At 42.8% G+C, this 21,268-nt stretch overlaps 1 protein-coding gene across 1 annotated transcript in view; it reads left to right on the top strand.

The window, feature by feature from the left end:
* Positions 1–3,517, top strand: part of tmem79b (transmembrane protein 79b) — a 3,948-nt gene extending 431 nt beyond the window's left edge. Inside the window, exons 2-5 of the mRNA XM_062422054.1 lie at positions 391–942; positions 1,414–1,608; positions 2,116–2,347; positions 3,077–3,517. Of these exons, the coding sequence (XP_062278038.1) occupies positions 414–942; positions 1,414–1,608; positions 2,116–2,347; positions 3,077–3,284 (1,164 nt within the window). The 5' untranslated portion in view covers positions 391–413 and the 3' untranslated portion in view covers positions 3,285–3,517. The remainder of the gene's footprint in view (positions 1–390; positions 943–1,413; positions 1,609–2,115; positions 2,348–3,076) is intronic.
* Positions 3,518–21,268: the final 17,751 nt, after the last annotated feature.

Below are 21,268 nucleotides of genomic sequence, written 5' to 3'. Positions count from 1 at the left end.
CTCAGCTGTTTCCTGTTTATTATGGAGGGCGATGACGTCACTGATGATGATGTGATGTTATGTGAACAGGTGATGAACATGTTAAACTGTGTGTTACTGCAGTACAGTTTGAGGTACTTGTACTTTACTGCAGTACAGTTTGAGGTACTTGTACTTTACTGTAGAACAGTTTAATTTACTGTTTTTAAGCAAGTTGAATTATTTGGTACAAAGTTTTTATGGTTACACCACTTAGACATTTTTGCCATAATCCTCTAATATATAATAATACATTTAAAATAACCCGAACATTTCAATTTTAGAGTTTTTTTGATAGTCAGTATGAACAGGAGGAATGATTACATCACTTAATATTCATCTGGTTAATTGGTTAATTGATCTCTCTGACAGACGATTGGCTTGAAGACAGGAGGATGGACGACAGCGGGGGGGCTCAGGTGACACCAGAGGACGAGATGGTGAAATCCGCCAAGATGGAGGCCAGCACCCTGCCGTGGCCCGGAGACAGACAGACAGGTGGACAGACAGGTGGACAGACAGGTGGACAGACAGGTGGACAGACAGGTGGACAGACAGGTAAAGGTGACAGGAGGAGTGTGAGGTCAGACGTGTCCCTCCGAGACGCGGCGAGCTGCACAGAGAGCGAGCGGGGACTGATGGCGAGGGGGGGCGGGGCCTGTGAGGAGGAGGAGGGGGCGGGGCTTGTGGAGGGGGGGGCCAAGGGGAAGGAGGCGCACCTGGTGGAGAATCACCTGCCAGAGAAAGCAGCTCAGGTGTTCAGTCCGGCCGTCACCGTCCTCTCATCGCCATCGTCGCCCAGAGAGAGTGAAGCATTCTGGGAGCTGGAGAAGACTCCCTTCCTGCGTCACGAAGGACTACAAGACTACAACGAGGACTACAACCAAGATGGCTACTGGAACCAGGACACTCCCACTGCCAGATGTAAACAAACCTGTCTCTCTCTCTCGGTCTCTCTCTCTCTCTCTTTCTCTCTAACCTGTCTCTCTCGCTCTCTCTCTTTCTCTCTAACCTGTCTCTCTCTCTCTCTTTCTCTCTCTCTCTCTCTTTCTCTCTAACCTGTCTCTCTCGCTCTCTCTCTTTCTCTCTAACCTGTCTCTCTTTCTCTCTAACCTGTCTCTCTCTCTCCCTGTCTCTCTCTCTCGGTCTCTCTCTCTCTCTTTCTCTCTCTATCTTTCTCTCTAACCTGTCTCTCTCTCTCTCTCTCTCTCTGTCTCTCTCTCTCTCTCCCTCTCTAACCCGTCTCTCTCTCTCCCTCTCTCTCTCTCTCTCTCTCTCTCTCTCTCTAACCTGTCTGTCTCTCCCTCTCTAACCCGTCTCCCTCTCTAACCCGTCTCTCTCTCTCTCTCCCTCTCTAACCCCTCTCCCTCTCTAACCTGTCTGTCTCTCCCTCAGGTGGGCGGTGCTGCTCCAGCAGAGACTCTCTAAAGATGGCCGTGTCCCTGATGACATCAGCGCTGCTGTTTCCTGTCCTGGTTTGGGGAGGATTCGTCTTCCTGCCGTTTGACGCTCCGCTGCTGGACAGCGCCCCCCTCAGGCTGGTCTACACACTGCGCTGCTCTGTGTTCGCTGCCACGCCCATCGTCCTGGGTCAGTCCTGTCTCACCTGTCTGTCTTCACCTGTCTGTCTCTCACCTGACTCACCTGTCTGTCTGTCTGTCTGACCTGTCTGTCTGTCTTTCTCACCTGTCTGTCTGTCTGTCTTTCACCTGTCTGTCTTCACCTCTCTCACCTGTCTCTTTCTCACCTGTCTGTCTTCACCTGTCTGTCTGTCTGTCTTCACCTCTCTCACCTGTGTGTCTGTCTGTCTGTCTGTCTTCACCAGTCTGTCTGTCTGTCTGTCTTCACCTCTCTCACCTGTCTGTCTGTCTTTCACCTGTCTGTCTCTCACCTGTCTGTCTCTCACCCGTCTGTCTCTCACCTGTCTGTCTGTCTGTCTGTCTGTCTTCACCTCTCTCACCTGTCTGTCTTCACCTGTCTGTCTTCACCTGTCTCTCTCTCATGTGTCTGTCTTCATCTGACTCACCTGTCTGTCTCTCACCTGTCTCTCACCTGTCTGTCTCTCACCCGTCTGTCTCTCACCTGTCTCCCTCTCAGGCTGGCTGGTTCTGGGTGTGAGTCGTCTCAGGTCTGGTGCGGTCCGTCCTCTGTTTGATGAGCAGGTGAAGGAGGCGGAGTTTCGTGAGGTCAGCGTTCACCGCCGCTTCGTCTCTGACTCCGCCTCCCTGTTCCTGATCTACTTCCTGCAGCTGGTCGTCATGGCGATGTACCTGACCCAGGGCCAGATGAAGCTCGTCCCTCTGCTCACCATCATCTTCGCCTTCGGACGGTGAGATGATGCATTACAGATGTCTTGATGACTTTTCCTAAAGTTGCTCAAAATGCACAAAAATGAAAATATATTTAAATGTTCTACTTTTGTAAAGATGCTCCAAATGTTTGTCCATTGAGGCTGTTCCTTCTTTCCTTTCCTCCCTTCCTCCCTTCCTTCTTTCCTTCCTTCTTCCTCCCTTCCTTCCTCCCTCCTTTCCTTCTTTCCTTTCCTCCCTTCCTTCCTTCCTTTCCTCCCTTCCTTCCTTCTTTCTTCCTCCCTTCCTTCCTTCTTTCCTTTCCTTTCCTCCCTTCCTTCCTTCTTTCCTTTCCTTTCCTCCCTTCCTTCCGCCCTCCTTTCCATCCTTCTTGCTCCCTTCATTGCTTCCTCCCTTCATTCCTTCCTCCTTTCCTTCCTTCTTCCTCCCTTGGAAGGAAGGAAGGAAGGAAGGAAGGAAGGACGGATGAAAGAAGGAAGGTAGGAGGGAGGAAGGTGGAAGGAAAGGAGGGAGGACGGAAGGAAGGGAGGATGAAGGAAGGAAAGGAGGGAGGATGAAGGAAGGGAGGAAAGAAGGAAAGAAGGAAAGAAGGAAGGAAGGGGGGATGAAGGAAGGAAAGGAGGGAGGATGAAGGAAGGAAGGAAGGGAGGAAGAAGGAAGGAAGGAAGGGAGGAAGAAAGAAGGAAGGAGGGATGGAGGAAGATAGAATATGAACAGTGTGTGAAGGTGCGTTTGTTTTCTGTCTCCAGGCTGGTTTACTGGGTGGCGTCAGCGTTCGGCAGCAGCGTTCGGGGCTTCGGGTTCGGCCTCTCCTTCCTGCCGAGTCTCGCCATGATGGTCGCCAACTTCTACTTCATCTTCTCGGTGGAGTCGTCGGGGTCGATCTTCAGCTCGCCGCCGGCTGCTGAGGAGCTGCTGACTCCGCCCGCCGGCAGACAGCAGCGCTTCTGGGGATGAGAGCTCAGACGTAATCAGTAACTTTTCCTGTCCGGTTGAAATATTTCAAATCAACTTTGTTTTTTAAAATTAAATTTTTTTATAAACTGAAAACTGGAGAAAAAAAATCAGTGAAATCTGTTTTTTATTTTGTAATGTTTGAAAAGAGAAACATGTGACTCCGCCTGCTGTCTATAGCCCCTCCCACTATAGCCCCGCCCACTATGGCCCGCCCGCTATAGCCCCGCCCACTATAGACCGCCCACTATAGCCCCTCCCACTATAGCCCCGCACACTGTAGCCCCGCCCACTATAGACCGCCCACTATAGCCCCGCACACTATAGCCCCTCCCACTATAGACCGCCCACCATAGCCCCTCCCACTACAGCCCCGCCCACTGTAGCCCCTCCCACTATAGCCCCGCCTGCTATAGCCCCTCCCACTATAGCCCCGCCCACTGTAGCCCCGCCCACTATAGCCCCGCCCACTGCGGCCCCGCCCACCACCGGATGTTTGCTTAATTTAGTTTTTGGTTAAAAATTTCAGCTTTTATTTTGTTGATCTCTTTCACTCAGATGTACTTCCTGTTTACTTCTTATTTGACTTTATGATCATTAAACATTTGATGTTTGATTTATTTAAAAACTGTTTCTTTCTTTCTGTTTTTACCATTTTTACAACGTTCACGAAAACAACTTCACAGCAGACTGCATCAGTATAATGTAGTACATACTATATACTGCATTCATTAGTATAATGTAGTACATACTATATACTGCATTCATTAGTATAATGTAGTACATACTATATACTGCATCAGTATAATGTAGTACATACTATATACTGCATTAGTATAATGTAGTACATACTATATACTGCATTCATTAGTATAATGTAGTACATACTATATACTGCATCAGTATAATGTAGTACATACTATATACTGCATTAGTATAATGTAGTACATACTATATACTGCATCAGTATAATGTAGTACATACTATATACTGCATTAGTATAATGTAGTACATACTATATACTGCATTAGTATAATGTAGTACATACTATATACTGCATTAGTATAATGTAGTACATACTATATACTGCATTCATCAGTATAATGTAGTACATACTATATACTGCATTAGTATAATGTAGTACATACTATATACTGCATTCATTAGTATAATGTAGTACATACTATATACTGCATTAGTATAATGTAGTACATACTATATACTGCATTCATTAGTATAATGTAGTACATACTATATACTGCATCAGTATAATGTAGTACATACTATATACTGCATTAGTATAATGTAGTACATACTATATACTGCATTAGTATAATGTAGTACATACTATATACTGCATTCATTAGTATAATGTAGTACATACTATATACTGCATTAGTATAATGTAGTACATACTATATACTGCATTAGTATAATGTAGTACATACTATATACTGCATTAGTATAATGTAGTACATACTATATACTGCATCAGTATAATGTAGTACATACTATATACTGCATTAGTATAATGTAGTATATACTATATACTGCATTAGTATAATGTAGTACATACTATATACTGCATTAGTATAATGTAGTATATACTATATACTGCATTAGTATAATGTAGTACATACTATATACTGCATTAGTATAATGTAGTACATACTATATACTGCATTAGTATAATGTAGTACATACTATATACTGCATTCATCAGTATAATGTAGTACATACTATATACTGCATTAGTATAATGTAGTACATACTATATACTGCATCAGTATAATGTAGTACATACTATATACTGCATTAGTATAATGTAGTACATACTATATACTGCATTCATCAGTATAATGTAGTACATACTATATACTGCATCAGTATAATGTAGTACATACTATATACTGCATTAGTATAATGTAGTACATACTATATACTGCATTCATCAGTATAATGTAGTACATACTATATACTGCATTAGTATAATGTAGTACATACTATATACTGCATTCATTAGTATAATGTAGTACATACTATATACTGCATTAGTATAATGTAGTACATACTATATACTGCATTCATCAGTATAATGTAGTACATACTATATACTGCATTAGTATAATGTAGTACATACTATATACTGCATCATTAGTATAATGTAGTACATACTATATACTGCATTCATTAGTATAATGTAGTACATACTATATACTGCATTAGTATAATGTAGTACATACTATATACTGCATTAGTATAATGTAGTACATACTATATACTGCATTAGTATAATGTAGTACATACTATATACTGCATTCATTAGTATAATGTAGTACATACTATATACTGCATTAGTATAATGTAGTACATACTATATACTGCATTAGTATAATGTAGTACATACTATATACTGCATCAGTATAATGTAGTACATACTATATACTGCATCTAGTATAATGTAGTACATACTATATACTGCATTAGTATAATGTAGTACATACTATATACTGCATTAGTATAATGTTAGTACATACTATATACTGCATTAGTATAATGTAGTACATACTATATACTGCATTATTATAATGTAGTACATACTATATACTGCATTATTATAATGTAGTACATACTATATACTGCATTAGTATAATGTAGTACATACTATATACTGCATTAGTATAATGTAGTACATACTATATACTGCATTAGTATAATGTAGTACATACTATATACTGCATTATTATAATGTAGTACATACTATATACTGCATTAGTATAATGTAGTACATACTATATACTGCATTAGTATAATGTAGTACATACTATATACTGCATTAGTATAATGTAGTACATACTATATACTGCATTAGTATAATGTAGTACATACTATATACTGCATTAGTATAATGTAGTACATACTATATACTGCATTCATTAGTATAATGTAGTACATACTATATACTGCATTAGTATAATGTAGTACATACTATATACTGCATTAGTATAATGTAGTACATACTATATACTGCATTCATTAGTATAATGTAGTACATACTATATACTGCATTAGTATAATGTAGTACATACTATATACTGCATCAGTATAATGTAGTACATACTATATACTGCATTCATTAGTATAATGTAGTACATACTATATACTGCATTCATTAGTATAATGTAGTACATACTATATACTGCATTCATTAGTATAATGTAGTACATACTATATACTGCATTAGTATAATGTAGTACATACTATATACTGCATCAGTATAATGTAGTACATACTATATACTGCATTCATTAGTATAATGTAGTACATACTATATACTGCATTAGTATAATGTAGTACATACTATATACTGCATTAGTATAATGTAGTACATACTATATACTGCATTAGTATAATGTAGTACATACTATATACTGCATTAGTATAATGTAGTACATACTATATACTGCATTAGTATAATGTAGTACATACTATATACTGCATTCATTAGTATAATGTAGTACATACTATATACTGCATTCATCAGTATAATGTAGTACATACTATATACTGCATTAGTATAATGTAGTACATACTATATACTGCATTATTATAATGTAGTACATACTATATACTGCATTAGTATAATGTAGTACATACTATATACTGCATTAGTATAATGTAGTACATACTATATACTGCATTAGTATAATGTAGTACATACTATATACTGCATTAGTATAATGTAGTACATACTATATACTGCATTAGTATAATGTAGTACATACTATATACTGCATTAATTAGTATAATGTAGTACATACTATATACTGCATTAGTATAATGTAGTACATACTATATACTGCATTAGTATAATGTAGTACATACTATATACTGCAATCAGTATAATGTAGTACATACTATATACTGCATTAGTATAATGTAGTACATACTATATACTGCATTAGTATAATGTAGTACATACTATATACTGCATTAATTAGTATAATGTAGTACATACTATATACTGCATTAGTATAATGTAGTACATACTATATACTGCATTCATTAGTATAATGTAGTACATACTATATACTGCATTCATTAGTATAATGTAGTACATACTATATACTGCATCAGTATAATGTAGTACATACTATATACTGCATTAGTATAATGTAGTACATACTATATACTGCATCAGTATAATGTAGTACATACTATATACTGCATTAGTATAATGTAGTACATACTATATACTGCATTCATTAGTATAATGTAGTACATACTATATACTGCATTAGTATAATGTAGTACATACTATATACTGCATTCATTAGTATAATGTAGTACATACTATATACTGCATTAGTATAATGTAGTACATACTATATACTGCATTCATTAGTATAATGTAGTACATACTATATACTGCATCAGTATAATGTAGTACATACTATATACTGCATTCATTAGTATAATGTAGTACATACTATATACTGCATTAGTATAATGTAGTACATACTATATACTGCATTCATTAGTATAATGTAGTACATACTATATACTGCATTAGTATAATGTAGTACATACTATATACTGCATCAGTATAATGTAGTACATACTATATACTGCATTAGTATAATGTAGTACATACTATATACTGCATTAGTATAATGTAGTACATACTATATACTGCATCAGTATAATGTAGTACATACTATATACTGCATTCATTAGTATAATGTAGTACATACTATATACTGCATTCATTAGTATAATGTAGTACATACTATATACTGCATTAGTATAATGTAGTACATACTATATACTGCATTCATTAGTATAATGTAGTACATACTATATACTGCATCAGTATAATGTAGTACATACTATATACTGCATTAGTATAATGTAGTACATACTATATACTGCATTCATCAGTATAATGTAGTACATACTATATACTGCATTAGTATAATGTAGTACATACTATATACTGCATCAGTATAATGTAGTACATACTATATACTGCATCAGTATAATGTAGTACATACTATATACTGCATTAGTATAATGTAGTACATACTATATACTGCATTCATTAGTATAATGTAGTACATACTATATACTGCATTAGTATAATGTAGTACATACTATATACTGCATCAGTATAATGTAGTACATACTATATACTGCATTAGTATAATGTAGTACATACTATATACTGCATCAGTATAATGTAGTACATACTATATACTGCATCAGTATAATGTAGTACATACTATATACTGCATTAGTATAATGTAGTACATACTATATACTGCATTAGTATAATGTAGTACATACTATATACTGCATTCATCAGTATAATGTAGTACATACTATATACTGCATTAGTATAATGTAGTACATACTATATACTGCATTCATTAGTATAATGTAGTACATACTATATACTGCATTCATTAGTATAATGTAGTACATACTATATACTGCATTCATTAGTATAATGTAGTAATTTTATTAATGAGTCTGAGTTTGAAACATTTCTTTTTATCTGCAGTGTAAGTCTGCTGCTGGAGGAACTCTGATGACTCATTGATTGACTGATTGATTGATTGACTGATTGATTGATTGACTGATTGATTGATTGACTGACTGATTGATTGATTGACTGATTGATTGATTGACTGACTGATTGATTGACTGACTGACTCATTGATTGATTGATTGATTGATTGATTGACTGATTGATTGATTGATTTATTGATTGATTGATTGATTGATTGATTGATTGACAGACAGACAGAGAAGCGAGTCACACTCTGATCAGACAGTAATGATAACTCATCTGTTCAGCTCTCTTCAGTCACATGATGCTGCTGCTGGTATTTTTCCAGTTGAACCGGTCTGAGTGTCAGGTAACACACACCTACACACAGGAAGTACTACCAGCCACACCCGCCTTCAACATAAAAGCAGAAAAACTAAACAAAAAAAATCTGATATGTTTTAATGTGAAGTGATGGAGTTTCCTTTCCTAACCCAACTTCTCCCATCTTATTGATTATTTCTTTATAGGTTTACTTTACTGAATAATTGATTGATTTTAAAGATTACAACATAACAAAAATATATATTTATGTACCGGAGCTTTACTGCTGTGAAAGAAGTAGGAAAATGTTTTTATTAAAGAATATGTGTGTTTTATAGCAACTAAATGACATTAACAGACACTGAAGTGCAGTTTAAAGGACGTTTTTCAGCTGTGTGTTAAAGCAGCAGTAGAGAAAAAGGAGGAAGAAGAGAAAAGAAAGAAAGAAAAGTGACAAGAAAGAAGGAAGGAGGAGGAGAGAGAGATTAACTAGGAGAAGGAAAGAGACAGAAAGACAGAAAGGACGAAGAAGAGAAAGAAAGAAAGAAAGAAAGAAAGAAAGAAAGAAAGAAAGAAAGGAGGAGAGTAAATCTTCATCTTCAGTGTTTTAGTATAAAGTCTTTGTGTTACTATGGTTACAGCACAGAGGGAATCTGATGCTAAACAGACAGTGACACTGGGAACACTGGGAACACTGGGAACACTAGGAACACTAGGAACACTGGGAACACTGGGAACACTGGGAACACTGGGAACACTAGGAACACTAGGAACACTGGGAACACTGGGAACACTGGGAACACTAGGAACACTGGGAACACTGGGAACACTGGGAACACTGGGAACACTAGGAACACTGGGAACACTGGGAACACTGGGAACACTGGGAACACTGGGAACACTAGGAACACTGGGAACACTGGGAACACTGGGAACACTGAGAACACTGGGAACACTGGGAACACTAAAAACACTGGGAACACTAGGAACACTAGGAACACTGGGAACACTGGGAACACTGGGAACACTAGGAACACTGGGAACACTGGGAACACTAGGAACACTGGGAACACTGGGAACACTGGGAACACTGGGAACACTGAGAACACTGGGAACACTGGGAACACTGGGAACACTAGGAACACTGGGAACACTGGGAACACTGGGAACACTGGGAACACTAGGAACACTGGGAACACTGGGAACAATGGGAACACTGGGAACACTAGGAACACTGGGAACACTGGGAACACTGGAACAATAGGAACACTGGGAACACTGGGAACACTGGGAACACTAGGAACACTGGGATCACTGGGAACACTGGGAACACTGGGAACACTAAAAACACTGGGAACACTGGGAACACTGGGAACACTGGGAACACTGGGAACACTAGGAACACTGGGAACACTGGGAACACTGGGAACACTAAAAACACTGGGAACACTAGGAACACTGGGAACACTGGGAACACTGGGAACACTGGGAACACTGGGGACACTAGGAACACTGGGAACACTGGGAACACTAGGAACACTGGGAACACTAGGAACACTGGGAACACTGGGAACACTGGGAACACTGGGAACACTGGGAACACTAGGAACACTGGGGACACTAGGAACACTGGGAACACTGGGAACACTGGGAACACTGGGAACACTGGGAACACTAGGAACACTGGGAACACTGGGAACACTGGGAACACAAGGAAGTTTAGAGTAAGAGACGTAGAGATAGTGAACACTGGGAACACTGGGAACACTGGGAACACTGGGAACACTGGGAACACTGGGAACACTGGGAACACAAGGAAGTTTAGAGTAAGAGACGTAGAGATAGTGAACACTGGGAACACTGGGAACACTGGGAACACTAGGAACACTGGGAACACTGGGAACACTAGGAACACAAGGAAGTTTAGAGTAAGAGACGTAGAGATAGTGAACACTGGGAACACTGGGAACACTGGGAACACTAGGAACACTGGGAACACTGGGAACACTGGGAACACTAGGAACACTGGGAACACTGGGAACACTGGGAACACTGGGAACACTGGGAGCACTAGGAACACTGGAAACACTAGGAACACTAGGAACACTGGGAACACTGGGAACACTGGGAACACTAGGAACACTGGGAACACTGGGAACACTGGGAACACTGGGAACACTGGGAGCACTGGGAACACTAGGAACACTGGGAACACTAGGAACACTAGGAACACTAGGAACACTGGGAACACTGGGAACACTGGGAACACTGGGAACACTGGGAACACTGGGAACACTAGGAACACTGGGAAAACTAGGAACACTGGGAACACTAGGAACACTGGGAACACTGGGAACACTGGGAACACTGGGAACACTGGGAACACTGGGAACACTGGGAACTTTAGGAACACTGGGAACACTAGGAACACTAGGAACACTGGGAACACTGGGAACACTGGGAACACTGGGAACACTAGGAACACTGGGAACACTAGGAACACTGGGAACACTAGGAACACTGGGAACACTAGGAACACTGGGAACACTGGGAACACTAGGAACACTGGGAACACTAGGAACACTGGGAACACTAGGAACACTGGGAACACTGGGAACACTGGGAACACTAGGAACACTGGGAACACTGGGAACACTGGGAACACTAGGAACACTGGGAACACTGGGAACACTGGGAACACTGGGAACACTAGGAACACTGGGAACACTGGGAACACTGGGAACACTGGGAACACTGGGAACACTAGGAAGTATAAACTGACGAGTTCACAGTGAAAAGGAAGTTTAGAGTAAGAAACGTAGAGATAGTGAACACTGGGGACACTGGGAACACTGGGAACACTAGGAACACTGGGAACACTAGGAACACTGGGAACACTGGGAACACTGGGAACACTAGGAACACTGGGAACACTGGGAACACTGGGAACACTGGTAACACTAGGAACACTGGGAACATTGGGAACACTGGGAACACTAGGAACACTGGGAACACTGGGAACACTGGGAACACTGGGAGCACTGGGAACACTAGGAACACTGGGAACACTAGGAACACTAGGAACACTGGGAACACACTGGGAACACTGGGAACACTGGGAACACTGGGAACACTAGGAACACTGGGAACACTGGGAACACTGGGAACACTGGGAACACTGGGAACACTGGGAACACTAGGAACACAAGGAAGTTTAGAGTAAGAGACGTAGAGATAGTGAACACTGGGAACACTGGGAACACTGGGAACACTAGGAACACTAGGAACACTGGGAACACTAGGAACACTGGGAACACTAGGAACACTAGGAACACTGGGAACACTGGGAACACTAGGAACACTGGGAACACTGGGAACACTGGGAACACTGGGAACACTGGGAACACTGGGAACACTGGGAACACTGGGAACACTGAACGTAGAGATAGTGATGTGTTGTAATCCAGCCGTGTGTCCTCAGGCTCAGTGGCTCGCTGTTCCTGCTCAGACAGGCTTTTACTTTGAAGGCTCAGGTGTCTGCTGGTTGAGTCTGCTGAGCTCTCACACAGAGCCGTAACTCACACAGCTTTACGTTTGACTGAACTGAATAAAAACAGCTCGTCTCGTCACAGTTTGACAGTTAAATCGAGTGTTTAGCTGATGGAGTCGCTGCCTGTGAGGAGGAAGTCGTGTCTGCTGCGGATCAGAGAGAACTGTCCCTTCAGGAAGCTCCGCAAACAGACTTACGGTCAGTTTATTCTGCTTTTAATCAACTTCATAGTTTCTGTTTCTGAGCTTCATGTTTGTAATCAGCCTCTCTCTTTCCTCCCTTCCTCCCTTCCTTCCTTCCTCCTTCCTCCTTTCTTCCTTCATTATTCCCTCCCTCCTTCTTTCCTTCCTTCCTGCCTTCCTCCTCTCTTTCTTTCCTCCCCCCTACCTTCCTCCCTTCCTTCTTTCCTCCCTTCCTCTTTTCCTTTCTCCCTCCCTCCTTTCCTTCCTTCCTTCCTTCCCTCCTTCCTTCCTTTCCTTCCTCCATCCCCCTTTCTTCCTTCATTCTTCCCTCCCTCCTTCTTTCCTTCCTTCCTTCCTTTCCTTCATCTTTCATTCTTTCCTCCCTCCCTCCTTCTCTCTTTCTTTCCTTCCTCCCTCCCTCCTTCCTTTCCTCCCTTCCTTCCTCCTTCCCTTCCTCCTCCCTCCTTTCTTCCTTCATTATTCCCTCCCTCCTTCTTTCCTTCCTTCCTTCCTTCCTCCATCCCCCTTTGTTCCTTCATTCTTCCCTCCCTCCTTCTTTCCTTCCTTCCTCCCTTCCTCCTCTCTTTCTTTCCTCCCCCCTACCTTCCTCCCTTCCTTCTTTCCTCCCTTCCTCTTTTCCTTTCTCCCTCCCTCCTTTCCTTCCTTCCTTTCCTTCCTCCTTCCTTTCCTTCCTCCATCCCCCTTTCTTCCTTCATTCTTCCCTCCCTCCTTCTTTCCTTCCTTCCTTTCCTTCATCTTTCATTCTTTCCTCCCTCCCTCCTTCTCTCTTTCTTTCCTTCCTCCCTCCCTCCTTCCTTTCCTTCATTCCTTCCTTCCTTTCCTTCCTCCTTCCTCCTTCCTTCTTTCCTCCCTCCCTCCTTCTCTCTTTCTTTCCTCCCCCTACCTTCCTCCCTTCCTTCTTTCCTTCCTTCCTCCCTTCCTTTGTCCCTCCCTCGTTCCTTCTTTCCTCCGTAATTCCTTCCTTTCCTCCCTCCCTTCCTTCCTCCCTCCTTTCCTTCCTTATTCCTCCCTTCTTTCCTTTCCTTCCTTCTTCCTCCCTTCCATCCTTCCTTCTTTCTTCCCCCCTACCTTCCTCCCTTCCTTCTTTCCTCCCTTCCTCTTTTCCTTTCTCCCTCCCTCCTTTCCTTCCTTCCTTCCTTCCCTCCTTCCTTCCTTTCCTTCCTTTCCTTCCTCCATCCCCCTTTCTTCCTTCATTCTTCCCTCACTCCTTCTTTCCTTCCTTCCTTCCTTCCTTCCTTCCTTTCCATCATCTTTCATTCTTTCCTCCCTCCCTCCTCTCTTTCTTTCCTTCCTCCCTCCCTCCTTCCTTCTTTCCTTCCTCCTTCCTTCTTTCCTCCCTCCCTCCTTCTCTCTTTCTTTCCTCCCCCCTACCTTCCTCCCTTCCTTTGTCCCTCCCTCGTTCCTTCTTTCCTCCGTAATTCCTTCCTTTCCTCCCTCCCTTCCTTCCTCCCTCCTTTCCTTCCTTATTCCTCCCTTCTTTCCTTTCCTTCCTTCTTCCTCCCTTCCATCCTTCCTTCTTTCTTCCTCCCTCCTTCCTTCCCTTCATTCCTCCCTCCATCCCTTCCTTCTTCCTCCTTTCCTCCCTCCTTTCCTTCCTTCTTCCTCCCTCCCTCCCTTCCTTCCTCCCTCCTTTTCTTCCTCCTCCCTCCTTTCCTTCCTCCCTTCTTTCCTTCCTTCTTCCTCCCTTCCTTCCTTCGTCCTCCCTTCCATCCTTCCTTCTTTCTTCCGCCCTCCTTCCTTCCATTCATTCCTCCCTCCATCCCTTCCTTCTTCCTCCTTTCCTCCCTCCTTTCCTTCCTTCTTCCTCCCTTCCTTCCTTCGTCCTCCCTTCCATCCTTCCTTCCTTCTTCCTCCCTTCCATCCTTCCTTCCTTCCTTCCTCCCTCCTTCCTTCTTTCTTCCTCCCTTCCATCCTTCCTTTCCAACTTCATAGTTAGTTTCTGTTTGTGTCTGGCTTTAATGAGCTGGATGATTAATACGAGTCTTCAGGCCTTCATGTTGCATCACGTCTGGCTTTATGATTCAGACACATGTCGCAATGTTGTGACCTTTGATGTGGAAGTGTTACACACATATTGTTTTTTTATGTAGTTTTAGGAAAAGTCATAAAACTTCAGGGTAAAAGAACATTTGGGGGAATTTAAGATTTATTCTGTTTCTTCTGATATCTGGAGAATCTAATTTCACATTTCAGACTCTTCAATAGTCAATATATCATTTATCAGTGCAGAGTTACAGGCATTAACCCTACTGGTACTAACCCTACTGGTACTAGCCCTACTGGTACTAGCCCTACTGGTACTAGCCCTACTGGTACTAACCCTACTGGTACTAACCCTACTGGTACTAGCCCTACTGGTACTAGCCCTACTGGTACTAGCCCTACTGGTACTAGCCCTACTGGCATTAACCCTACTGGTGCTAGCCCTACTGGTACTAGCCCTACTGGTACTAGCCCTACTGGTACTAGCCCTACTGGCATTAACCCTACTGGTACTAACCCTACTGGTACTAGCCCTACTGGTACTAGCCCTACTGGTACTAGCCCTACTGGTACTAGCCCTACTGGTACTAGCCCTACTGGCATTAACCCTACTGGTGCTAGCCCTACTGGTACTAGCCCTACTGGTACTAGCCCTACTGGTACTAGCCCTACTGGTACTAGCCCTACTGGTACTAGCCCTACTGGCATTAACCCTACTGGTACTAACCCTACTGGTACTAGCCCTACTGGTACTAGCCCTACTGGTACTAGCCCTACTGGTACTAGCCCTACTGGTACTAGCCCTACTGGTACTAACCCTACTGGTACTAGTCCTACTGGTACTAACCCTACTGGTACTAGCCCTACTGGTACTAGCCCTACTGGTACTAGCCCTACTGGTACTAGCCCTACTGGTACTAGCCCTACTGGTACTAACCCTACTGGTACTAACCCTACTGGTACTAACCCTACTGGTACTAGTCCTACTGGTACTAACCCTACTGGTACTAGTCCTACTGGTACTAGCCCTACTGGTACTAGCCCTACTGGTACTAGCCCTACTGGTACTAGTCCTACTGGTACTAGCCCTACTGGTACTAGCCCTACTGGTACTAACCCTACTGGTACTAGCCCTACTGGTACTAGCCCTACTGGTACTAGCCCTACTGGTACTAGTCCTACTGGTACTAGCCCTACTGGTACTAACCCTACTGGTACTAGCCCTACTGGTACTAACCCTACTGGTACTAGCCCTACTGGTACTAGCCCTACTGGTACTAGCCCTACTGGTACTAGCCCTACTGGTTCTAACCCTACTGGTACTAGTCCTACTGGTACTAGTCCTACTGGTACTAGCCCTACTGGTACTAACCCTACTGGTACTAGCCCTACTGGTACTAGTCCTACTGGTACTAACCCTACTGGTACTAGTCCTACTGGTACTAACCCTACTGGTACTAGTCCTACTGGTACTAACCCTACTGGTACTAGTCCTACTGGTACTAGCCCTACTGGTACTAGCCCTACTGGTACTAGCCCTACTGGTACTAGTCCTACTGGTACTAACCCTACTGGTACTAGTCCTACTGGTACTAACCCTACTGGTACTAGTCCTACTGGTACTAGCCCTACTGGTACTAGCCCTACTGGTACTAGTCCTACTGGTACTAGCCCTACTGGTACTAGCCATACTGGTACTAGCCCTACTGGTACTAACCCTACTGGTACTAGTCCTACTGGTACTAGCCCTACTGGTACTAACCCTACTGGTACTAGTCCTACTGGTACTAGCCCTACTGGTACTAGCCCTACTGGTACTAGTCCTACTGGTACTAACCCTACTGGTACTAGCCCTACTGGTACTAGCCCTACTGGTACTAACCCTACTGGTACTAGCCCTACTGGTACTAACCCTACTGGTACTAACCCTACTGGTACTAGTCCTACTGGTACTAGTCCTACTGGTACTAGCCCTACTGGTACTAGCCCTACTGGTACTAGTCCTACAGGTACTAGCCCTACCGGTATTAGCCATACTGGTACTAGCCCTACTGGTACTAGCCATACTGGTACTAGCCCTACTGGTACTAGCCCTACTGGTACTAGCCATACTGGTACTAGCCCTACTGGTACTAACCCTACTGGTACTAACCCTACTGGTACTAGTCCTACTGGTACTAACCCTACTGGTACTAGCCCTACTGGTACTAGTCCTACTGGTACTAGTCCTACTGGTACTAACCCTACTGGTACTAGCCCTACTGGTACTAGCCCTACTGGTACTAACCCTACTGGTACTAGCCCTACTGGTACTAGTCCTACTGGTACTAGTCCTACTGGTACTAACCCTACTGGTACTAACCCTACTGGTACTAGACCTACTGGTACTAGCCCTACTGGTACTAGTCCTACTGGTACTAGCCCTACTGGTACTAGCCCTACTGGTACTAACCCTACTGGTACTAGCCCTACTGGTACTAGCCCTACTGGTACTAACCCTACTGGTACTAGCCCTACTGGTACTAACCCTACTGGTACTAACCCTACTGGTACTAGCCCTACTGGTACTAGTCCTACTGGTACTAGCCCTACTGGTACTAGTCCTACTGGTACTAGCCCTACTGGTACTAACCCTACTGGTACTAGCCCTACTGGTACTAGTCCTACTGGTACTAGTCCTACTGGTACTAACCCTACTGGTACTAGCCCTACTGGTACTAGCCCTACTGGTACTAGTCCTACTGGTACTAGCCCTACTGGTACTAGCCCTACTGGTACTAGCCCTACTGGTTCTGCACAGTCGTCACATCAGTTTCATACAACGGAGTATTAGGGCAAAAAAAAATTCGGCACAAGAGAAAAACAAAAAAGGCAAAAAAAGAAAAGAGAATAAATCGGCTTTACGTTATTGATCTGATACATTTATCAGTTATGAACACAGTTGCACCACTTCAGGTTGCACCACTTCAGAAAATCACCTTCACACTGCAGCTGCTGGCAGTCCGTCGCTCTACTAACTGGTTTGATGCTTCGCTGCTGTGGTCAAACCTCTGCAGGAAGTTCATTTCATTCTCTCTCTTTTTTTTTGCCTGTTATTTTTTTCTTGTGCCAGACTCTTTTTTTTTCTGGCCCTAATACTCCGTCGTAGTTTCATCCATGGTCCAGAAGGTATCGGTAAGTGTTGGGTAAGCACTCGACGTTCTCCTGGTTAAAGGTTATTTTCCAGCATAGAAAGCGGCTTTAAGAAGCGTGTTAACACCTCGCTGCTGGACCCAGGCTGGAAACTGTAGTTCCTGTGCCACTGCAAATTCATACAATACCTTTCTCACAACAAACCAACATGTGTGTCAGCTGATCTCATGAAGTTCTGCAACATCTGCAGCTCCAACTCTGAGTTAACAACCTGCTGTGGAGTTTATACCCAACCACAGTCAGGATGGCTGCGGGGAAGGACTGTGTTGTTTCTTTATCTTTATTTTTATAGCAGTATATAGTAAAGTAGTAATATATAATATGTAGTAGTAGTGTGTAATACTGTGACTTTTAATCACTTCCTGTTTCCTTTTGACAGATGTGTCAGCAGCAGCTTCTTCTGCCATTGGCTCATACTGGAACCACATCAACCATCCCACCAACCTGCAGCCAATCAGCACAGTTTACTCAGAGCCCCTCCCACCTCTGCCCAGGTGCCAGAGTGACTGTTCTGCCAACCAATCAAAGCCAGGTGAGTTTCACCACGAAGAGAAGAACCGAGGTAAGGAAAGTTTTCATTCACTCATACAAACCATAGACTGTATATAAAATGGACGTAACATCCGTGACGTCACCCATTGGTTTGTGGACTGCTGCTCGGAGGCCAATAGTATCGGATCTGAGCAGCGCCATCTTGAACATTACAGGTGCATGGTGGGAAAAATAAAAACATGGATTTTACTTATATGGGCATCAGGAGGAGCATGAGGCGCCCTCCTGAACCTGTGAACCAATCAACCTGTCAATCACCACGTAGCCACGCCCTAATGCATACCCTGCTTTATCGTCACATATAAAATCAGGGAGGCCAAAATGTCCCAAATGAACATCATACTGCATTGAAGAAGGCTTTAAACTAGCGATTGAGACCATAAACACATTTTGAAAACGTTTACTGAGGTTAGAAATCAAGTGAGAAGTTGGTGAATTCTCCATTGACTTGTATAGAGACGGAAGTCCTTTTGACACCAAAACGGTCGCCCCCTGGTGGCCTTTTGATAGAATGCAGTTTTAAGTTACTTCCTGGTTGGCCTCATTTCAGAGGACCGGAGCTCCCTGCCTGATACAAACACATGAATGTTAAAGTATAATGTTGAACCCTGGTGCATCATCAGACTGTCTGATGCTCAGAGCATGACTCACTCACACTGATAACGTTCGGCCCAGACGACACAGATTCTCCTTTATCTCCTTCTCACAAACCTTCTCCATGTGTGGTTACACCCACACAGACATGGCGGGACATGAACTCATGTTCTTTGCTTCTGTTTCTCACAGGAATATTTATTCAGACACACAAACATGCTCAGTGAACATTGTATTGTCTATTAACCCTCCTGTCGTCCTCCTGGGTCAAATTGACCCCGTCTGTTTTGACTGTTCCTTCTTTCCACCCTTCCTTCCTTCTGTCTGTCCTTCCTCCCTCCCTCCTTCTCTTTCTTTCCTCCCTCTCTCTTTTCTCCCTTCTGTTCTTCCTCCCTCTCTCCTTCTTTCCCTCCCTCCTTCCCTTCCTTCTTCCTCCCTCCTTTCCTTCCTTCCTTTCTTCCTTACCTCCTTCCTTCCTTCTTTCCTCCATCCTTCCTTACTTCCTTCCCTTCCTCCTCCCTCCCTCCTTTCCTTCCCTCCTTCCTTCTTCCTCATCCCTTCTTTCCTTCCTTCCCTCCTTCCTTCTTCCTTCCTTCCCCCCTTCCTTCTTCCCTCCTTTCCTTCCTTCCTTCCTTCTTCCTCCTTTCCATCCTTCCTCCCTTCCTTCCTTGACTTGAGGACAACAGGAGGGTTAAAAGATGACACGTTGATGCTCACTGAGCATTTGAACCTTTCAGACGTTCACACAAACATTTGTACATATTCATATAATAATATTCCCTCACAGTGTCTTAACTGAACCCCTGAACTGCAGATGTTCACATGGAAGAAGAACCTCCAGCTGCAGGGAACCTACAGCACCTGGAGAACCTACAGCACCTGCAGAACCAGCAAAACCAGCAGAACCAGCAGAACAGAGCTGATGAAGACTGCATGGGTGAGAGACAGACTGGTTGTTAACAGATGTTTTAGTTTTTTTAGGATCAGTTTTCAGTCCGTTGCTCCTGGTTAACTTCAGGTGGTCAACAGAGCGTAAATATAAAATCACTATTCATGTCGGCGGTAATGACTTCTGATTATTATTAACCTCAGTTGATGATATTATTATATATAATGTCCAATGTCTTTTATTGTTAATGTGTAGCGTCCTCTATTGTTTTGATAAAAGCAGTCAATTTCCTGGGAAAGGCTGCTCCTCTAGTTCTGAGAGAAAAAGTCTAATCTCTTCCATTAAACACATTTCCTTCACTCTGTCCATCCATTGGTTAAAGCTCGGAGACTCAGTTTTATACCATCAACAGTATTTTACATAGATACCAGTCTTTTTTAATAATCACATTCTCGTTTAAGACACAGAAATAGAGGACCATCACATAGTTAGGTATTGTGTATCCCAGAATCTTTCCCACAGTCATACATTACCCCAAAAAGTTTGAATTTTTGGGCATGACCAAAATATATGGGAGTGGTCTGCGTTCATGTTCAGCCAGCGGAGGTGGTTTTTTCTACAGACCTCCGCAAACATCTTTTCTGTCTCCTGCGCCTCAACATTTGCAATAAAATCATTTGTTCTTCAATATCGATGAGCTCCCACTCCAAACACACCCGCTCTGCCTCGGTCGCCATTGTCTACTGTGACCGGAAGATAAACAAAGATACGGATACCGCACACGGTCACACCCCCTAGCGGCATGGCAGTGAATTGCAGAGCAACGCAGAACTTCGAAAGAACATACAAACATTACTCCAAAAAGTTTGAATTTTTGGGCATGACCAAAAGATATGTGAGTGGTCTGCGTTCATGTTCAGCCAGCCATGTTTAACTCAAACCTAACAATCAACCCTAGACTTAAACCTAATTATAACTCATTTTAAAGCCTTGTTCTTCTTCTTAGTTCTATTTGTTATCGTGTTCTGTCCTCTTGGCCCATCAGACAGACCCGTCTTCTCTAGAGATCTGATCTGATAGTGCTCGAGCTAGATTTAGGGAAGTGATTCCATCAGCGTTGAAGTCAGTGAATGTCTCAATACAACAATA

This window comes from Scomber scombrus, chromosome 7 (genome assembly GCF_963691925.1).
Source record: "Scomber scombrus chromosome 7, fScoSco1.1, whole genome shotgun sequence".
NCBI classification, from domain to species: domain Eukaryota; kingdom Metazoa; phylum Chordata; class Actinopteri; order Scombriformes; family Scombridae; genus Scomber; species Scomber scombrus.
This window is presented reverse-complemented; position numbering and strand designations above follow the sequence as displayed.